The sequence below is a fragment of the Ictalurus furcatus genome, chromosome 22 (assembly GCF_023375685.1).
Source record: "Ictalurus furcatus strain D&B chromosome 22, Billie_1.0, whole genome shotgun sequence".
Taxonomy (NCBI): domain Eukaryota; kingdom Metazoa; phylum Chordata; class Actinopteri; order Siluriformes; family Ictaluridae; genus Ictalurus; species Ictalurus furcatus.
In genome coordinates, this window is record NC_071276.1 from 6,027,479 (window position 1) to 6,050,110 (window position 22,632).

A 22,632-nucleotide genomic window follows, 5' to 3' on the forward strand; every position below is an offset into this window, starting at 1 on the left:
AATTAAGGTAACTGAGTGCAGCAAGTCCCAGTGCTAGAAAATGTACTGCTACTACCACAAAACAAAACAATACTCGGGTCACTGGCTGGGCAAAAATCCTTTTGGTGCCGAATTAGACATGCTGGCCGCAGTTCTGATTAAAGAATCGTACAGAACTGAGCATTGTTCAGGATGAAGCTGTAGACCCGAGTGGTATGGAACTTGGACAGCAAAAGGATTAGGCATGAAGAGAGGACACAGAGGTTAACCCTCCCTGTGACAGCTGCTCTTATCTAGGGATAACGCTCGATCTTTTTTTGGACTATTTGTCTAGTGTAAATGCACAGTGCCTTAAGCCACATACGTGCACTAGAGTGCATCGTTACTTACTTGAAAACTGGCCTATAGGACATTGCTTGCACTGTGCAGAAATGCGAGCCTGGCTACAAGCTGGCACAGAGTTTTTGCAAAAAGGAAAAAAACATATGATCATAAAGTATACCATGCTGTTGCTACGGGAGAAGCAACCGGTCTGCGAAGATGTGGAGGAAGAGCATCGGAGGGCAAAGGTAGGCGGATGTGGGATAGGCTCAGGACTGCTGTCAGATTGCAATTTGTTTGGAGGTTCAGGATCTTGATCCGGAGGAAGTTGAGCTGCTGGAAGCCCGAGAGCATGACACAGGGCTACTATCTGCCTGGCGAGTGTCTCCTGCTGCAGGCGTAATCGTAGATTCTCCTCGTGCAAGGTAGCGACGGCTTCGACAACTGGGGCAACCCGAGCTGCGGCCTCGTCAAGACGTGCGCCGATGTGCCCGCTGAATGCCTTGAGATCGCAGTGGATTTCCTGCACAGCACATTGGAGAGTGAGCTCCAGCCTGCACACTTCCTCGTCGGCACTTCGTCCGTCCTTGTCTGGGGCGTCATCGACCAGAGAATCGGCAAGGAGATCTCCGATCACTGCCTCCAGCCCAGACTCTTCACACTCGCCGTCCAGGATGGTGAGGGGTGCGACCTGGTCTTCCGAGGTTCCCGTGAGGTCGAGGTCGACACCGGGCATGGTGAGGTTTGAAGATATTTGGTTATTAGTAACGAACACACAGAAGCCTGGACCTGCGAAGGGTTCTTCCAAATCCGGGAACAAGTAATGGAAATATCAAAGCAAACAAAAGATGAAACCTTTCACTGGAGGTGCATGCAGCAGGCTACAGAGTTTGCTGCGACAATCCCAGCTCTATATACCCCCACCACACACACCCACACACACACACACGTCTTCTCTTCAGCTGGTCAGAACAGGAGAGCCAATATCCAGGGCTGGAATGTAGTCACCATGGCTGCAAGGCCGAGGACACCCCCTCCAGCTCAGGTGCCACAGCCATGTCTATTTATCACCAGTCATTCCATTATTCTAGTGTATAAACACCCTTCAGCCTCTTCTGCTGTCTATTTAGAGCGCTTGCCCTTCACACCTCTACAAGCAGCCAACAGGCAGCTGTTGAGCAACAGGCGAACAGTGTTTCTTTTCCAGTAACACACTAAATGAAGTGTGTGCAAGCGTTAAATAAACTGAAACCCCACTCTAGTCGAGTGTGATGATTGCAACAGACTTCGAGCTCAGAAATCAGCTGTATGAAAAAAAAAAACTCCAGGTATTCTACAGTATATCATTTTGTTTTAGTGTCCTTTTGAATGCTACGTCAAACGGCAGCTCAAGACACACTGAGGAAAGCACTAACTGCCCCTCTTCTGCATCTACCGGCCTCTCAAGAAGCCCACAACTGATGCTGCTCTGATTGACGGAGGAGAAAGCAACATCCTCCTTCTAACCGAGACCCCACAGCCGTCTGCACGCTCTCGGACTCCCGGCATCGTCTCTTGTATTCTATAGAATACTGAAAGAGAGGCAGATTAATTTTTTTTTTCCCCCAGTGGTGTACTAAAAGCACAGGATCATCTATGAAGAAGCCCCAGAATATTTCGGGTGGAAGGAAAACGCATTAACTTGCCATACGAACGCGCCAGCAGTCTCCCGTTCAGTGGAAAGTCTACATTTCAACAGACTCCAATGGTGTTGAGTGATGGATCATCATTTGGCTCCATGGGAAACTTTACATCATCGTATCCTTCCACAAAAAGTGTCATATACTCCGCAATCGAGGACATTCCTTGCCATAACCAGAGTGGGTTGGCATTTCAGTACTCGTGAAAATGGTATATTAAAACACACCCCAGCTGATGCACTGAGCTATTTGAATACAGTGTTGCAGCCTACAATAATATAAATAATTCTCTATTTAAACCCGTATATTTACGGCTCTGGGTCTTTACCAAGCCGTAGTCTCCAAAATCAGAGCGCTTGGAATGGTAACGGATCATCCGAGGACTGGCAACTCTGCCAACATTTTACTTCCAGTGCAGCAGAAAACAACAAGCTGTCAGCTGAAGAACTGCAAACTAGAGTCAGTGGTCGAGACAATTAGACGATAGTAAACTATTAATAGATTCTAAGTTTATTACATTCTGGGAGAACAGTCCGTACAGGATTTCATTGTGATCGCTGCGGTCAAAAATGCTCGATTTTGCTGCGGCTTTTTTATAAAAAAACAAAAACAAAAAAAACCCAACAATTTGTGATGCAACTTTTGTTTTTGTTGTTGCATGTACGACTTGAACTGGCGAAACTGAACCAAATGTCTCTGCACAGTTGTTCGCGGTGAGGTTTGCTGGTAAATGAGACCTTTTAGCTGTAATCGCGTTTGACGCACGTGAAACGAAGAGGGCCGAGTGCTGAAAGCGCATTGTGATGATGTCACATGACGCGTCTCGGCCCAACCCGGCGAGCGTTGCGGAGCTTGCTTGATTTCGCGTTCGTTTCTGTGATCGCGGAACCCTGGAGCGACTGGGAACAGTGCTTCGAGGCATCACTGTGCTGTAATGTATACATGATGAATAAAGACTCATTAGTCATCAGAGTTCAACAAAAACGGAAGATTTATTCGACTGAATTGAATTACTTCAAGCAATTGTGTACATCTTTTAAAAAAAATGTACACAATTTCGACAGATGAACAGATGCAGCCACACCTATTGTTGTGGATGCTATACGTTTATATTCATTATAAACGTGAATTTTCCGAAGATAAGGTTTGCAGTAACGGCATGCGAGTCTGTACGGGACAATAACGTTCATCAGACAGCTGCCTGTGCAGAGACCATGCCTCTGATCATTCTGGGCACTGACAGTAATACATCGGCGCGTCGTATATCAGCCACGACTCAAAAAAAGGCTTCACCCAGCCAGAAACTTTGCATAAAAGAAAGAGGAGCCAGGAAATGAGCAGACAAAATTAGCTACAAGGCAGGTAAGAGAATGTTCTTAGTGTAACTCGTTTACAAATAAAAAAGAAAAAAAAACAAAACAAAGTGATCATCTAGTGTCAGCAGATCAGATATGGAACAGTACATTATACTCCATGAATGGCAGACGTGTGTGTAACCTGAACTATGACTGATAGCCATTAAGAATTTCTTTAAAAAAAAAAAATAAAAAATTTACTTTAATAACAGAAACCTTATTCAAAACATCCAATCTCAGTTAATTAAACAAACTCCACTGGTCGTCCGCTAAAAAGCTCTAGATCCTAATCTCTGGGTGTTTGTACAAAACGTCTATTGCTTCGACTTCTCCGTCCATTTTATGGCCTGATTCTAGTTTTAGCTGGCTGAATAATGCCATTTAAAGGAGTGCACAGCTCCCTAATCTGTACTGCATATTAAAAGAAAGGGAAGCGCATCGTTCATGCTCGAGACCACCCAAACAGACCAACGATGAATTCCCCCTGCCACCCCCCCCCAAAACAGACCAAGGATGAGTTCCCCCTGCTATCCCCCCAAAACAGACCAAGGCTGAGTTCCCCCTGCTATCCCCCCCCAAAACAGACCAAGGATGAGTTCCCCCTGCCACCCCCCCCAAAACAGACCAAGGATGAGTTCCCCCTGCTATCCCCCCCAAAACAGACCAAGGATGAGTTCCCCCTGCTATCCCCCCAAAACAGACCAAGGCTGAGTTCCCCCTGCTATCCCCCCCCAAAACAGACCAAGGATGAGTTCCCCCTGCTATCCCCACAAAACAGACCAAGGCTGAGTTCCCCCTGCTATCCCCCCCCAAAACAGACCAAGGATGAGTTCCCCCTGCCACCCCCCCCAAAACAGACCAAGGATGAGTTCCCCCTGCTATCCCCCCCAAAACAGACCAAGGATGAGTTCCCCCTGCTATCCCCCCCCAAAACAGACCAAGGATGAGTTCCCCCTGCTATCCCCCCCCAAAACAGACCAAGGATGAGTTCCCCCTGCTATCCCCCCCCAAAACAGACCAAGGATGAGTTCCCCTGCTCCCGCACCCCCGGGGCACTTCACTCTGACACAGTTCAATTATGCTACTTGTTTGGCCATAATGTATGAACAGCTGTCATTATATCAAACCTCAAACCAAGCCAAGTAAAAACAGGTCTTTATGGCGTAAACATTTACTACAGTAATAATTCTACTGCTCGTTTTTACCTGGGTCTTGATTTCAACAACGTAAAACGTTCACGTCGCTGTTCTGGCAGTTGCTCTCGCTTTCCTGATTCTTTGTCTGCTTTCCCTCTCGTGCATTTCCCCCAGACATTAATCCTTCGTTTGTCCAGAGCGCCTCTGTTAACCTGATGATTAGACCTTATCCCTAAACGAGATTACCGCGCTGGCCTACAGTCCTCAGTAGAGGAGAACGGGAGTGTGGGAGAAAGGCCAGTGCGAGAGAGCGACGTGTGTGGGGAAAAACTTGCAAAAATAAATGCAAAGCCGGAGATTCCAAGTCAAATGTAAATAAATCAGCTCGGCACTGCACTCGACACTCAGGTGGATTGATGTCTCGGGCCTCGCTTTCGCTCAGCTGTGTTTGAAAGACTGTCGTGACGACCGAGATGGCTCTTTCACAGAATAAATAAGAAGTGTGCGGATACCTTGAGGGAGGATCCTGTCGAGTGGCTGGAGCTGGTGAGCTTGAATGGTGTCGCTCTCAGACCAAGTGTTAGCTCTGAAGGAGAAAAATAAATAAGTACAGACAATTTAAGGATATATATATACACACACACACACACACACACACACACACACACACACACACACACACATGCTATATACAAATTCACTCACAGGCCACTTTATTAGGAACAACTCTTCACCTGCTTATTCATGCAGGTATCCAATCAAGTGGCAGGAGCGTAACGTGTGAAGAGACATGCAGATTACAGGTCAAGAGCTTCATTTAATATTTACATCAATAATCATAATGGGGCATGGCTGTTGTATCTCCGTCTGCCTCAAGGTTTCCGAGACTGCTACTGGTGTTGCTTTTCTGCTCACCACGGTTGCAGAGAGTGACTTACTGTTGCCTTGTTTTTATTATTATTATTATTATTATTATTATTATTATTATTATTATTATTCTTCTCACCTGCTACAGTAATGTTGTTTTCTGCTTTCAGAGCTGTTAGTGACAAATCATCCATCAGTAGTGGCCCTTCCCATAACCTTGTTCTAACTATAGCAACAAGACGCCTACCGTATAAACAGTAATCCGTCAGAGCTAGGCCCAGGCAAAATCTGATAACGCATACGTCGCCTTTGCTAGAGATAGCCGCAGCACAAAAGCCTTACTGTTTGGATAATACGGTAAATCTTTAAGTTAAACAGACTTAAACGTACAGTGCATCTGTCCGTGTACATAAAGACTTGTGCATGAGACACAAGATGACCTGGGATAAGGAGAAGGCGGCCATTATTCGGTTTTGTAATCCACCGCACTGGCACTTCTCGGAGTTTTAAACCCGGGAGATAAGCAAGTCGCATACCGTAGCTACGAATAAAAAAAAAAATAATACAAAATTTTTTTGAAAAAAAAAAAGACACAATACCAGAAGCGTTTTACGCTGTTCGAGCAGAGGAGGCGAAAGAGCTGGACAGACTAAAGGACATAAGTACCGCTGCATCGCTCTCTTCATGCAGATATGAAGCGAGGGCTCAATCCCACTGCACCACTATCAATCAGTGCGTTTACATGGACAGCAATAATCCGATATTAACCCAATTAAGACGATACTCTGATTAAGAAACTAGCATGTAAACAGCGATTATTGATGACCTTAATCCGACTGAAGTCATACTCGAGGTAAACACAAATGGAATTAAGACGTGTGGAGTATTCCTGTTTTAGTCGCGTTATCGATGTGTATTACAGACATGTACACACCTTAATCACACTATTAACGTCGTGTGGGAGTTTTCACCGCATTTTGCGACAGGACACGTACACACACGGCAGCGCTCAACCGTTTGACGGCAAACAAGAGAGCACGGCTGCGTCCCAAACCGCGTACTTGCCTGCTACAGAATATAGTAGCCGAAATACACGCATGTGGTTTGGGACGCAGCCCACGGCTTCTAGCAGTCGTCTATTTGCACGTACAGCATGACAAATAATTAACTGCACTTGAAGCGTTCGTAAAATTAAAAATCAAAACACCCAAACCTGTATACGGTCCCATAACGAAGACCAACTGTATGTTAATGTGTGAAATTCTGGAGGGAACGTCGGACGGCGTGGCGCGGTGACGTAATGACGTGTGCCGTTAATCGCTCTACGTTCTAGAACACGTAAAACCTGAACATGAAAGGAGTATTCTAAAAGCGACTCATGTGAACACCTTCATCACAATATTGTCTTACTCTAAACGTAGTCAGTGTGTAGGCATTGTGGGTCATGTAGAGACAAACTGACGCTTTTCAAACAGATCTCTTTTCCATCTACAGAGGGGAAATAAATAAATAAATGAATGAAAGAAGAGGAAGAGCACGTCAGCGACGGTTAACGTTCTAATCTTGGCGCCGGCTCAAGGCAGCGATTTTGATCCCAGCTGCCGGCGGCCATCACGTCTCTTCCCTCCTGCTGGTTCATGCTTCGTGAGTAAAAGCACGAGATAAATGACAGAATGGAAACATGGAGGCTTTCAAAAATGCCCCGGACTGCTTCAGGATGTGAGGACGAGCAAAGTGCTTCCAAAAAAGGAAGACCGAGTTGTGGCACAGTGACACACACCTCACAAAACCACACACCCTGAGAGAACAAGAGAGAGAGAGAAAGTGTGTGTGTGTGTGTGTGAGAGAGAGAAAGCTGAGTGCTAGCTTTCTTGTGATTACAGAGACCAGGGCTTATCTGGTTGGCCTTCACAGCTGGTAAGCAGTAACCTTTAATTAGTGGATTGTAAAGTAAAGCTTTTAGTGCAGTGTCCCTCCCACCACGATTGTTAACACTGAAGACATCATTCGCTCTCGATGTTTAATCTTGAACAGTAAATATGTACCTCCATAATCTGCACTGAGCGACGGACTGACAATCTAACGCAGTTCCTAAGCGAACGAGGCCTAAGCGACGCTTTAAAAACAGCCATGTAGTGGAGGGGAAAAAATAAATAAAATATGCACCGACACGATAAATGATGCACTTTATAGCACAGTAATTATTGCACAATTTGTCATTTAAAAACAAAATGGTGTTTTGGGGTTTTTCCCCCCCTCTACCGTTATTCAACTGTTTGGAAACGTTCAAATGACGTGCGGCATGATTTCCAAAATGGCTGCCAAACACCGTAATGCGTGGTTTCGCTCACTAATGCTCCTCGGCACTGCGTTCCATTTAACCCGATCCAGTCTTCCCCATGACGGACTGTTAAAGCCATTATGCAGAGTATTTTCATTAGACATATTAAAAAAATACATTTTTCAAAGGAGAAAGGGGATCTCTGTTTGGTTGACCTCAACTGGGGGGGGGGGGGGGGGACGACACAGATCATTACCGTGTCCTGCATCGAACATTAATTATAATGAAGAAAATAAACAAATAAAAACGTGTTATAAAGCCGAGAACAGCCGCGCATGTGGACTCATGGGACAAGCAGATCGGCTATCGTTTTATTTACCCGTATGATTGATAGATCGAGAGATAGACAGAGATAGAAAGATATAGATAGAGACAGCGACAGACAGACACAGAGAGAGATAGATAGATAGATAGAGAGAGAGATAGATAGAGAGAGACAGAGAGAGAGAGAGATAGAGATAGTGAGACAGATAGAGAGAGAGATAGAAAGAGAGAGACAGAGATAGATAGAGAGACAGATAGTTAGATAGATAGATAGAGACAGAGAGAGAGATAGATAGAGATAGTGAGACAGATAGATAGATAGATATAGAGAGAGATAGAAAGAGAGAGACAGAGATAGATAGAGAGAGACAGATAGTTAGATAGATAGAGACAGAGAGAGAGATAGATAGAGATAGTGAGACAGATAGATAGATAGATATAGAGAGAGAGATAGAGAGAGAGAGATAGATAGAGAGAGACAGAGAGAGAGATAGATAGAGATAGTGAGACAGATAGATAGATAGATATAGAGAGAGAGATAGAGAGAGAGAGATAGATAGAGAGAGACAGAGAGAGAGATAGATAGAGATAGTGAGACAGATAGATAGATAGATAGATATAGAGAGAGAGATAGAAAGAGAGAGAGAGATTAGATAGAGAGAGACAGATAGATAGATAAAGATAGAGGAGATAGAGGGATAGATAGATCGAGAGAGAGACAGATAGATAGACTGAGAGAGAGACAGTTAGATATAAATGTATATAGAGAGAGACAGATAGTTAGATAGGTAGATAGATAGAGACAGCGAGAGAGATAGATAGTTAGGTAAATAAATAAATAAATATTATATAATATAAATATAAATATATATATATATATATAAAGAGAGAGAGAAAGACAGACAGACAGACAGATAGATCGATAGATAGAGAGAGAGAGAGACAGAGAGATGGCTTTTGAGAAAGAGCCTGAGAAAACAGCCTCTTTTCCCACGACCAGATGAAATAAATAAATAAATAAAAACCTCCCTACTGATGTGTATGTGTATAAACGCACCACGCTACAACCGCTTCATAACTAGCGCTCACTATTAACCGCCTGCTGCACGACACACATCCAGCACTCTGCTCATCACTAGGAACTACTTTTACTAAGTGGACGTGGACGTGGCATCAAAGAACCTTTTCGAAGATGCATTTCCATCAGGGTGTTCGTTAAAACGTTGTGGGTAAACGACTAGGTGCGCACGCGGGAATAAAACGCGGTTCTTCTTTAGTACAGAACCGAAGCTGCTTTCCGACGTGTCCGCGTGCCGCGCCGGTTTAGAACGGTTCTCAGAGCCTCAAAGCTGCATCGATGTGTGTGGACCGCATGGAAGACAGACACGAGCACAGACCATCATGCATCATGCACCGTACCTGCTCTCTGCGAGGCAGAGCCAGCGAGGATCCGCGGCATCGCTCCGGACATCGACGCGGCCGAAGACGAAGACGACGAAGTCTGAGTAGCGGAGGTTCTCGCATCTTTGATCTCGATGGTCAGGAAGGCCTTCATGTCGGACTGAGGATCTCGCCGGACTTCCTGCGCGTCTGGAGATGCTGTTCCCCCGGGAGTCTCGCCCTCTTCTGAGCTGCAAGAAGCACTCCTGACATTTTCATTACTGCTCTGTGGCCCGCCCACCGCGTGCTGCGATTGGTTGAGGTTTACCCCTCTGTCCAGAAGAGAGGTGGACAGCGAGAAGCAAGGAAGGGAAGGAGAAGAGCAGGAGATGTCCTGAGAATCGCCTTCGGGCTCGGAGAGGGCGGTGCGTGCAGGGGACGTTCCTCTGTGCGCGCTTCTCTGCACACTCCTCAACTCCGCAGGTTCTGTAAACTTGCGCGCCCGGTCGCGGACCGAACCCCCTCGGCAGAACGACGGATAGGACGGCGGTTTGCTTGCACGTACTGGAAAGAAAGCGGACACGACACGTGTGGAAAGACGAATACAAAAAGGACACAGTAATAAAAATTGAACAGACAAATGTACATGCAAAAGAACAATTACGAATTACGGCCAGGGCGTGTCCCAAATCCTCTTAACCTTCTTACTGAAGCTGATATAGGATCCTTCTCTTCAAAGTCATAGGAAATAAAAAGAGGGGGGCATTACAAACTTGCAATGTACTGGGAAGGCGCGTGCATGCTGTGATTGCCCTATTCGGTCATAAGCACGAGTGAGGGATTTGGGACGCAGCCATCAGACAGTGGGGGAGGGACGTCTTGATACTGTAAAGACAGGGAACACCTTTTTTTTCCTTTTTTTTTTTTTTTAAATCCGTCCTCCTCCTTCCTTGTGTCCGAGAAGCTTCATTATGTTCCATGATGCACGGAAAGTGAAAACAAGCATCGATCTTATATAGGTTATAAATACTAAAATAATACACGTGTTAGCAGGAAAATGAAAAGAAAAAAATTTTTTTAAAAAAGTGTCAACCAATTCAAACGTAATTTCCTGTACAAGATTAAAAAATTACCTGCGGCATCTCGAACAGTAAACAGCGGCGTGTTTGTGCTGGACGTGTCCTAGAGAGAAGACAGCAATCGAGACGTTAACTTTCACGCAACGTGGACGCAAATATCGACGTACTCGCTGCCTGTTCTAGCATTCAACATTACATGCAACCGGGAAAGGTTAGTACTTGCAGGAGATGTTCGGTCTGAAGAGGTGCATTAATTATTTTTTTTTTTTTGCTTTTACAGTGTCATGTAACTGACCCAACCACCCCAGGGCCTTCAAAACCACCTTCCTCTTGACTGCTGTCGGAAATCGCGCTCTCCCTGAGCATTCTGGACCGGACGCTAATCAAAGCTGTTTGGCGTTTCACGTGTGTTTAGAGAATACTTTCAAGCAGACGGAACCGCCGCGGATCCTGAGGTGAGGTTTCGGATACGTACGTGGCCATGGAGATGAAGTGGGGTCAAGGAGTAGACTATGGTTTTGTAATTTATCTTCAAACTGCTAGAACTAAAATCATCACCAGTGCACCTTTAAGAATAATAATACAATTAATAATAATAATAATAATATTAAATAAATCACTCAATATATATATATATTTATAAAGCTGTGCTTTGCATGCAGGGTATTTTCCCCTGGCATCCTTGACACCGACTTTTCTACCACTGCTGTATGGAGGTATTTTCCAGACAGAAGGTTGGAGAGGGGAAAACTGGAGGCTAGTGTGTTTATTTAGCATGGTTACTGACCTCCTATAAAGTTGTCTCTCATTCCAATAAAACAATAATGTTTACGGTAGGTGCCTAAACAAGGCCGTTATAAAAACCAGGACACGGCATCCGTGTGCGGCGGACGTGATGAATTTCCAGCTGAGCAGTGCCTCCTAGTGGAACCACTATGACATCGCTGCGTGTGTTACCTTCTGCTTCAGCACGGCGTCTTCAGAGGAGTATTTGACGGCATGCCGTCGCTGTACGGAGTTCGCGGCCCCGTCGGGTGCGTCTACACCGTTGCTTGCGAGAGAACACGGCTCAACGTGAGCGTCGGCCTCCGTACTTGATGACGACCCGGCGGGTCTCTCGTCCACTTGCTCCGAAGAAGCGTGCACTCTGGAGCAGGCGTGGGAACCGTGACCGCGCTCCGAGGCGCCGGAATCGGAATGGGTCCGGTACCGGGGTATGACGTCATCGGAGGAAGGCGCGTCTAGCTCGGAGCGGGCGGTCAGGGGGCAGGACACCGCCTCCTGGAGCGGGTCGAACACCAACACCATGTCGGAGTTAGAGCCTGAAACACACAGCGAAAGGATCATGTGCTAAAATGTTCTGCAGATGGCCGTGACCGGCCCTCGAGACACTTCTCTCTCTGGGAAAATAATGTAGATTTCCTTCTGATTGAATCCCCTGCACCCACAACCCAACCCCCCCACCCCACCACCCCTTCTACCACTTTCACACGTGTTTACACCACACCGCACTCCAGACAGTCAGCCAATTTACAAGGTAACACTCCAATTTGCATTCCTCTGACTCATGCAGCAGTCGGAGGCGAGCGCTAACTGCCTGATCCAGTCTCAGATGGATACTGCAGTGGTGTGGTAAATGTGAGAAAGGCTTACTCGTACTCCTCCTCACAAAACTGAAGCGTGGTCAGCGGCACACACGCCCGCAGACTGAAACAGGGGCAACAACAAAACAAAACAAAAAACAAAAAACTTTTAAATGCAAAACCAGTCACGCAGGAGCTTCCAAGGTCTGGCATTTGAGAAAACATTTTTCATAGCCTTAGTTAAAGAAAGAACGAGCGCAGCGGCGGGGAAGGGGGGGTGGGGGGGGGTATATAATTAAAAGGTTTGAGCACACAGAGGTCCACACACGCAGGAAGTAAACGGGTTCCAAGCCTGAGAACTTCCAAGTGTTAGAAGGTTTGAGGGTGGAGATAGAGACATTTCCTGCCGTCGTATACGCAAAACGGCGCACGGCTGGAAGACAGGAAATGAGAATCCAAGCACAGGATGTGAAGGGTGGACTCATCAGTTCAGTGATTTGAGGGTCACTTACACGCAACACTGTATCATGTACATTAGGACATTGTGACGAATTTGATGGGAGAGAGAGGAAAATAAATAAATAAATAAAGAAATTCACAAACCTTTAAAAGAAGAAAATACGCAAAACACTGACGGAACAAGCCTAGCAACAGGCCATACGGGTCATTCCTCTAAATCCCGCTTCGGACAGCCGGCGAGTGCGAGGTCGCACGGCCGTGATGGTGAGGAGCACAGGCACTAAGCTCCTTTAAGGTAATAAAAACGTCTGCACAGATCCCCGTCGTCTGTTGGAGACGACTCTACCCTGATGCTTTTCACATCTGCCGAGGAAGTGCAGCCGTGTCTCCGCCGCTGGCTCTCGGGGGCGCAGCACGGAACGCGGTCGCTTTATTACCACGTCTGCACGCGGTGACCCTCCGGGCGTTTGTGCAGACGCACCGAGACGCACTTTTCCACACCGCTGACTTCACAACGCCGATTTATGTTGTTTGTCTGAGCTTCTGTGTGTTTAAAAAAATCAAATAAAATTCTTCTGAAAACATGGAGGACAACACGCATGTTTTCTTAACCTAAAAGCGTCGAACGTCTGTCGTAGCTGGTGTTTGCCATACGACATCTCCGTACAACAACGGAAACAGACCTGCTGAACGTTTAATTATGCGTGTGCACTGTGGTAACCCTGTGGTCAAATTTGGACATTTTCTACTTGTATATATATATATATATATTTATTTATTTATTTTTTTTAGAGATAGACCGACGTATCGGCCGATGAAGGATATTTTTCACGCTATCGGCTAATAGTTTAAAAACAGCTGATGATCAGGGCCGATTATATTCTGTCAATCAAAAGAGGGCGGGAAAACACAAATGGAGAGAAATGGAGAGAATAAAGTTTTTATTTGCATTTCTTTCAGAACTGTCAGGACTGTCGGTATCGGCCGACATCACTCTGAATAATCGCTTATCGGTATCGACTGAGAAATCCAGTATGGGTGAAATATATATGTGTGTGTATAGACACACACACAAATCAATATCTACCCATCCATATTCGGGGGTGGGGCAGTTGATTGTGCTTAAAGGTCAACAGGTTTGCCTCGCACCTCCAGGGTTGGGGGTTCGGTTCCCACCGGTTTCCTCCCCCAGTCCAAAGACATGCGTTGTAAGCAATAGGTTGGCACCTCATCCAGGGTGTTCCCCGCCTTGTGCCCCGTGTCCCCCCGTGACCCTGCGTAGGACGAGCGGTACAGAGAATGGATTTATGGATGATCACTCATCATTAACCCATGGTCTAACTCAGTGGTTTTCAAAGTGGGGGCCGCCAGGGGGCGCCCGGGGGGCCTCAACAATTTGGTGTGAAAAATAAATAAATGTATGTTTTCTCGTACGGTGAAATTATAATGCCATTTGGCGGGCCTTGCCCTGGAAAAGTCTGGGAACCCCTGGTCTAACTCATCTTTACTAATCATGTGCAGGAATACTGTCCTCGTCATCGCCTGCGCATACAGCATTTCCATGTTCTTGAACAAAAAGCCATGCGAACCATTACCTGGCGCCATAAAAAACAAGCGCGTTACATCTTAGTAAAGGATATTTAACAAAACGTTTACACGATGCTCGGTAAGTATTTGTGTGCAGCAAAAAAACCTTCAGATTATTGATGGCATACAAACGGCAACTGAACTACTTATGACTAAACTATTAAAACACACTAGAAAACGTGTCCTTCTGTCACACTGAAAGCCTTGGCAAAAGCTCAACACATTGTTTTCCATCTGCATACACAAAGCCACTGTTTTTAAACAATCGCCGCATTATAGAGAGACCAAACTGGCACGGAAGTCAGTCTCAGACGAGTGGCCTCGGTCAGGTTTTACCCAGGTCACACGACGAGAGTTACACAATCCTAACCGACTCTGGTCTCTCACAGATTTTCTGTCCTGGATCATCCTCCGGTCATCAAACCACACTGCACGAGAACACATTTATTTCATTTATACATATATTTTCTTAAAAGAGTTCCCAGCAACGATCCCGGTTCTCGGAAGCCGGACTCTAGAGGAATTTCTCGCGCACGAACTTGTCCTCAGATCCAAACACGTGACTTTGGTTATCGGTCGAGACGGTCAGAGACGCTCCGTCACGCTACGGCCTACGTACAGCATAAACCAGCCCCGAATATAAGTGGTTTTAGGATTCTGCGCGCCTCACACCACACCACAGAATAATCTGGGAAGGTTTGCGCTCCTCAAGAGAGGAGACTGTCAGAATCTAGTCTGGTTAAATCCTGCTGTTACATTCAGCTGGCTTCGCTGCGTGGCCGTAGGAACGGATTTAAACAGGACGGACTCCTGCTGCTCTGAGGTTTCAGGAGAAATGGCCGAGCGGTCGGGCCAAACCTGTAGACAAAAACACCGTGGAATCTTCCGTTGCGACTCCGATTCAAATGAACAACTGGAAAGGAGTCGTGATTAATAATACTTCTGAAACCCGTGCCGGGAATTCAAAATCCCGCCGAATTAGCCACGAGAAAATGTTCTGCAGGACTTCGAGCTCACATCCTCCAACCACGTGAGCGAGTCCTACACCGACCACGTGTGTCCAAAACGCACATCCTACGTGAGCGTACGTGTTATTTAAAACACGCACCACTGGGACGGGGCCACCCGAGGAAGCTTGCGTTTTGGCTTTAGCTGCGTGCTTTAAGGCTAAAGATCACACTGAAATGTAAACATCCTTCCAGATTCCTGTACTGTGATAGTGTGGAAAGGATTTCCTCCTTTAAAAAAATTTTTTTTTTAAAAACCCTCAGAGCGGGAGTGCCACTGGAGCGCATTAACTTCAGAACAAATCCGCTGCTGTTGTAATTAGATGTTTATGATTCAACTTTAAGATTGTTGACTCAAAAAACAAACAAAAAAAAAAAACAGAACAGTTCACGGTCTTTAAACTGATTTTCAGGCCCCGTGTGAAATTGCGTGTTCACCTCCACATCTCCCTTGTCCTCGCCCCAAACTTCCTGTTTCTTTGTGTCTCATCGAATAACAAAAACAGTGACTTCCCAAACTGTCCCAGGCCAAGTTTGGCGCAGAGGAAGGGGGAAAAAAAAAAAAAGAGCCCCAAAGAAAGAGCGCAAAATTACTGGTTTAGAGCAGCTAAGCATAGACGAGCAGAACCACACATCTCGAGGCCTTGAAGAAAAACCACGCTGCCTAAACGCACTGGCGCACCAAATATAGTGAGCGAAGACAAACTGACAAGGTAGTGAACTCGCTTGGAGCTTACGTGACCCAGGAGAGATGTAATACAGGATGAAGTGAGCAATTATTTATGGTCATTTAATGACCAGTGCTGGTTGAACGTCTTAAGCGTACAGAGGTGGTCGTTCCCGCGGAGCCGGGACTACACCCTCTAAACAAACTGCAGCTCCAACCACATGAATCCCACACCAGTCAGAACACGTGTAATCGCCAGGATTTAATCGCGTGAAACGTTTCAGAATAATCACCTGCAAAGAAATACGAGGAGCCGTAATAATTTCCTAATGGTACGTCGCGGTTGACGCTTAACGCCGTGCGCTCGAGTCGGTTTTGTAATCGATCGGACAGTCTAGGGCGAAACGTTCAGGGTGGGTTGGTGGTTAACTGACCTGTTCGCTGGGACTCTTTGCTCGGGGTTTGGCTGTGGAGTTTCTCGACCCGTTCAGACTTGTCCACGGTTTCCTTCGGCGTGTCCTGGAAGCAAAAAAAAAAAAAAAAAAAAACGATTATATTCTTTAAAATAAAAGTAAAATTAGGAAATTCATGAAATCCAAGCATCAGATATTAGTAGCTCGGGGCCAACGACGTCGGGTCGTGAAAGCCGACTACTACGCCGGACATGACGCTTTAACATAAACGAGCATCGCACAGACTTCTGAACTGTGAACCGCAGGTCCCACAGTGGCGTTAACCAGGACAGAGAGACACGTGATGAAGCAGGACATGATTGAGACGCGTTAATAAACCGACGGAATCGTAAAAACCGAGCTGAAACATGCTTCAACGGTGTACATTAAAGAATACCGTTAAAACCTGATAAGATACTGAGGACAAAGTGTCTCTCTCTCTCTCACACACACACACCCCCCTACCTATAGTGTGCTAAAATAACCACTATAAGAGCAGCTCGGACAGTAGGTCCATCTGTAAGGCAGATCTTACGTTTATATTAATATGCTCATTAGTAGAGGTCGAGCGATGGTGGATTTTAAGTTGGGCAGAACCTGCTGATAACCGATTGACCAACCGATCGAGTTGTAAAAATCGACACTGAATGAAAACAGAACATTCCTGAACTTTATTACAAAAAGAAACAGCTCTGACGGTACCGTTAAAACATTCTGTACTTTTTTTATGAAATAAATATATACATATTAATATATATATATGAATTAACTACACATAAATATTCATGTCAATAAAAAGAAAGACAAACATCCAAATGGAACCAAAAAGTAGCACTCCAAACAACAAATAACATTAGAGACATTCAAAATGAGTTTAAAAAAAAAAAAAACACTTCAAATAACACAACAAAATTTGTCGGTTTTTTATCTCGCCTCTAAAAGGCCGCTCGCGTGCTCCGTAACGACGGCGGACTCTTCTCAGCCGCTCCCGTGACGGACGCAACCGAGCACAACGATCTTTGTGGATCAAATTAGTCGACCTCTAGCTCATTCGAATACGTTGTCGTTTCTATAGTAACGGCTCGCTCGCAGAGGGACATTTCATTCACGTGCAAGAGGAATAAAAAAACCACTTCAGGACGGTAACGGCGAGTCCACGTATGCTCCTCATAACACCATCCCATCGTGGATTACTGTCCTGTACAGAAGCCAGCGCGCTCGTGTTTTATCCCCTGCATGGGCGGTATTGTGTTCGCAATTCAGAAGACGCCACCGTTTCGTTCTACACAACATAAAGCACGTCAGGGCCTCAGGAAGTAAACCGTTTTCGAAAAATTGCGAAGATCTGCGGATTAGCCATTTCTCCCAGCAACAAGCGCCGAAGTGGAGAAAAGAAGAAAAGACTGATGAAGGAATGACTGGAAACAAGAACAGGTATCACGTGAGGAGACATGACTGACTGACTGACTGTGTGTGTGTGTGTGTGTGTGTGTGTGTGTGTGTGTTGGAGAGGGATAAATCACTCAGAACATCAGAGTTTTCACAACATTAGGCTACTTGTCTGGGGTTTTTTTTTTTTTTTTGGCAAAACTGACCGTGACCTTGAACACCTGCTGTAACAGTATGAAGGGCTGCTATGGGACAACAAGAAAGAGCTCGTCTGTCATGACTAATTGCTTACAATTAGGAAGGGGGAGATGGGGGCGGGGGCTCAGTCACTCACGCCAGGTGGCACAAAATGACACAAAACTCCTCGTCTATCCGTCCAAAAAACTATTTTACAGCAAGCCTTGCGTATTCTGTTGGTCTTTGTTTAAACTAGCAGATTCAGCTTGTAAAAGTTCAACTAAGCTAAAGCAGACGGACGCTTTCCGTCCATTTAAAATAGACACGTCGTTAAAAAAAGGGGGGGGGGACCCCCAGAAAAAACGTGGAGGTCGTTAGGAGCAAAGGGAAATACATCAGTAACACATCAGTATAAGCATATACTACAGTCTAATTACAGGAGCTTTCAGCCAAGACACAAGAGAAACTCTCTCTAATGTCCTCAGTCTGTGTGTGTTTGTGTGTGTTTGTGTGTGTTTGTCTTTTGCTGATTTAGCCCAGCCTTTGTGTGTGTGTCTCAAGTTTCCACACATGCTGTCCCATAGTTAAAACCCAAATTTGGTTTTCAAATTGTGACCACAAACACCAAATGTACTACACTGAAGCCTTTAGTATTAAAACCTCTCTTTCTCTAGTATTAAAACCTCTCTCTCTCACACACACACACATACACACACACAAATATTTCACACCCATCAGGCTGCCGTTCCTGACTCATTTCTCTTTTCCTGTCCGGCTCAGAGCGGGTCGATGCTGCGAGTCTGGTGTATGGCAGACTGCATAATCGATTCAGCACACACACACACACACACACACACACACACACACACCTCATCAATAAAAGATTAACCTAGAAGTATTTAAACCATGAATTCATTCCAAATCACCTTAATAACAAACCTTTCCTGATCCATGATTCAAGTCAATGCAATAAAATGCAGCTCACTTTAGCCTTAAATTTGACAAATGTTAAAACACACACACCAAAAAAAGAAAAAAAAGAAAAAAAAAAAAGAATGTGTGTTAGTTTTTTTTTTCTTCTCCACAGCAATAAAGTAATATTTACCCTTCCTGTGCAGGAGCTGCTGCCTCGGTCTCCTCCAAATTCCAGCATGTGCAATGCACAGAATGAGTCGTATTCTACCTCTGTGACAGTCTGGCCACTCCCACACCGACACTCCTCCCCAGTCGGCCTGCAACACACCCCCGCAACACGCCCCGCCCACTCTGTTCTGTTCCACTTGGCTTCCTCGGCTTCTCCGTCTCCTCCTCTTGCAGGTAGACGGTCACGCAGCGTTTAAAGCGTCATCCCTAACGAACCAGTCGTCGTCTGCTCAGTTCAGACCCTGCTGTTCGAGTGACCTACGACTGCAGGAATTCCAACCGGGGCCAGAACCCGAAGCCACCAAACCACTACGCTCGCTGTTGTAGGATTGAAAAACGGGTTTTAACCCACACCTATAATTATATCACCTATAAATCTGCTTTATAACAGCCACGGTTATATTTATTCCTACTCATTCTTACATATTTCCTTCAGTTCTGGCTGCAAATGTGGCATCTTTCATGCGGTACTGAACTGAGCACTCCACAAATGTCTACGAGGTTGGGAATTTGTACAATTTCAGCAAGAAAACTCAAAAGATGTCATTAGAAGGGAGGAAGACGGTTGTGGGGAGTGAAGAGACGACAGCCAGCGAAGGCAATGGATTAAAACAGCGGCCAAATATTTTCTGTCTGCCTTCAAAAACGTGTATTTTTCTACGAAACCCTTTCTCCAAAGTCAGCAGTGACGTGAGACCGGGTCAACGATGAAAGCTAGGAGCCATTATTTATTTGTGGCATGTTCTATATTATTATTGCCAGCTGGAAAAAAAAAAAAAAAAAAAAAAAAAGTGTGTGTGTGGGAGTCCACAAGTTATTGATATGTCCCCGTGTCTCTTCAAGGCCTCCAGCTGTTCCACATATTTGGCAGATTCCACCCGCGGCACACGTGATTTATCTCCGACGTTGACATAGGTGTACTCGGGGTGGAATTTAACGTGGGTGGATTGGAGTGTAAATACCAAAATGCCTCGAAGATTAATGACGGGAAAACGGTTAAGACTAGGACACTGACATTGATGGACAGGTCATCGTAATTTGATTTATTTATAAACCTGAAACGCAAAACCGATAGCGCACAGCAAAACAAACCAGACTTTCAGGAAGTCAAATGTTCTGCTCACCTCGTCATAAAATGTAAAGAAATGGGGGAAAGCCGTAGGATACGTAATCGTCCCCGCCCCCCCAAAAAAAAAAAAAAAAAAATAAGGCACGTCCTTAATAGTAAGAAAGTAATCCAGTTCGCAGGGAGCACACACTCCAGACATCCCGAGCTCGGGATCCCAACCTGGGAATACTTGAGCTGTGAGTCTGCTGCGCAAAAAAAATAAAAATAATAAATAAATACATTTTTAAATCCACAAACTATAAAAGCAACCAGAGGCGGAGAATCTCATTGAATCTCCGAATCTCGTTTACTCCGGAATGGTCAAATCGGTGTATTAGAGGACGAGAACGATCCTGTCTGAAAGGAATTGCAGTGGCGACTGTAGCAGAATGAACTCCCCTCTTCTTGGAAGGCTTTCCTCTAGAATTTTTTTTTTGGATTCGCCCATTCAGCCACAAAAGCATTCGTGAAGGTCAGCTTTCCTTTTTAGAAAACCAACAAGTTTGATAACGGGTGTGTACAGTTCGTGTGATTAGATGCCTTTTGATCTTCGTGCATCTCTCTTAGTATACTGAAGATTTCCTATAAGAGGAGGCTAGTTACACGACAGACCAAAAAAATTTTAATAATAAAAATCACTAGGCAATGGCACGAGGAGGTTGTTTTTTTTGTTTGTTTGTTTGTTTGTTTGTTTTATTTCCTTCATTCTGTATTTACATCTTTAACTTTTAAGAAAAAGATTTCACTTTGGGTGACCATCGCCTGCATAGATCCTCAGAAGTAACCACTGGGTGGTGGTAAGTGCTATACAATGTACAGGAAAGCTTTACATGCTGAAGCACTCACAGGTTAAACAGAATAAATGGGACAGATTTCTCGCGTTCTTCACATTTCCGTGAACACTGAGGTCTGAGCCTGTTTATGTATTTAAGAAAGTGAGCCAGATGTGTGAGTAAGATGTGTTGTTAACAGTCTGGTGAGTCATATTACTGTCGTAATGTTGCGTATGAGTTTTCTGGGCAGTTAAGACTGCCAGGGTTGTGATGACATAGATTAAGGCTGAGATGTTTGAACAGGTAGAATTCAATGCATAAAAGGATGTGGAGAAGGTGATCCTTTCCTTCAAGCCCATCCTATTTGCTCTTCCCTGGAATTAGATTTGATTTGTGACATTTTCACTCTATACGTCTTCTCAAGAAAGTTCAAGCTGTTCATTTATATTTAAAGACGTCCTGAATTTCATCATCATGAATAAATGCTTTCAGCAGAATATATGGGGAGTTTTGGCATCCAAAGAAATATAGTTGAACTGAAAACTCTACTATTCTCAAATTCTCCTTTTTTTTTTAAATGAACTATTTTCATTAAACTTGGGGTCTACGAATTAGGATTATCTAGGTCTCCAAATATCAAAATCATACTTTCTGAATAAAATCATCTCAACCGGCCGCTACAGAAACGGCTTTGTTTGATCATTTATTCATATTTATGCTAAGTTCAATAGTTTCGAGTAGTATACAATAATAAGCATAATACCCTTATAGATAGTTTAGTTACACATTAGAAAACGTAATAGAAAATTTATCGAAATTGAAATTTGATCAATGATTAAATTATCACAAGTTCTTAAAAATCAATATAATACAGTGTGTTTCAAATCAGTATAGTATAGTGTATTTAAAGTCAGTATACAGTGCTGTGAAAAAAGTATTTCATCCTGATTTCTTCTGGTTTTTTTGTCGCATACTAAATAGATTCAGATCTTCAAACAAAATACAACATAAAACACAGGCAACCTGAGTAAACAGTTTTTATTCATCATTTTTCTACTGAAGCAAAAAAAAGTTATCCAACACCGATCACCTGTGTGAAAAACTAATTGCCCCCTTAAACTTAATCTGGTTGTGCCACCTTCAGCAGCAACTGCAACCAAATGCTTGCGATAACTGGGAGATCAGCATCCTCACACCATCACACTTCCACCACCATGCTTGACTGTAGGTATGATGTTCCTTTTGTGGAATTCTGTGTTTGGTTTACACCAGATATAACGGGACCCCTGCCTGCCAAACAGTTCCACTTTCGACTCATCAGTCCACAGAACATTCTCCCAAAAGGTTTGAGGATCATAAAAGATGTGTTTTGGCAAAATTCAGATGAGCCTTAAATGTTCTTCTGGGTTAGCAGTGGTTTTCACCTCGCCACTCTTCCATGGATGCCATTTTTGCCCAGTGTCTTTCGGATAGTGGAGTCACGAACATCGACCTTTACTGTTGCAATAGAGGCCTGTAGGTCATTTTATGTTGTCATTGGGTCTTTTGTGACTTGCTGGATGAATAGTAGTTGTGCTCTTATAGGAATTCTGGAAGGTCGGCCACTTCTGGTAAGGTTCACTACTGTGCCGAGTTTTTCCATTTGGAGATAATGACTCTCATTGTGGTTCTTTGGCATGCCAGAGCCTTTGAAATCACCTTCTTCATCATTTGTGGAATTTCTTTCTATTTTTGCATAATGTGATATTGTGCAAGACCTTTTAATCAACCTCATGCCATTGAAAACGTTGTATTTAAGTGTTGATGTGATTGAACAGGGTTTTGCAGTAATCAGGCCTGGTTGTGTCTAGTCTAGCTAAACCCCATTATGAAGGGGGTTTTATAGA

General features: G+C 44.6%; 1 protein-coding gene across 5 annotated transcripts in view; it reads right to left on the reverse strand.

The window, feature by feature from the left end:
- smtnb (smoothelin b) overlaps window positions 1-22,632 on the reverse strand; it is a 53,896-nt gene that overhangs the window by 15,968 nt on the left and 15,296 nt on the right. For all 5 annotated transcript variants that reach the window (XM_053610522.1, XM_053610519.1, XM_053610521.1 and 2 more), the window contains 5 exons: window positions 16,139-16,223; window positions 11,359-11,723; window positions 10,456-10,504; window positions 9,362-9,886; window positions 4,983-5,056 (listed from right to left, as the gene is read on the reverse strand). In XM_053610522.1, the coding sequence (XP_053466497.1) occupies window positions 4,983-5,056; window positions 9,362-9,886; window positions 10,456-10,504; window positions 11,359-11,723; window positions 16,139-16,223 (1,098 nt within the window). The remainder of the gene's footprint in view (window positions 1-4,982; window positions 5,057-9,361; window positions 9,887-10,455; window positions 10,505-11,358; window positions 11,724-16,138; window positions 16,224-22,632) is intronic.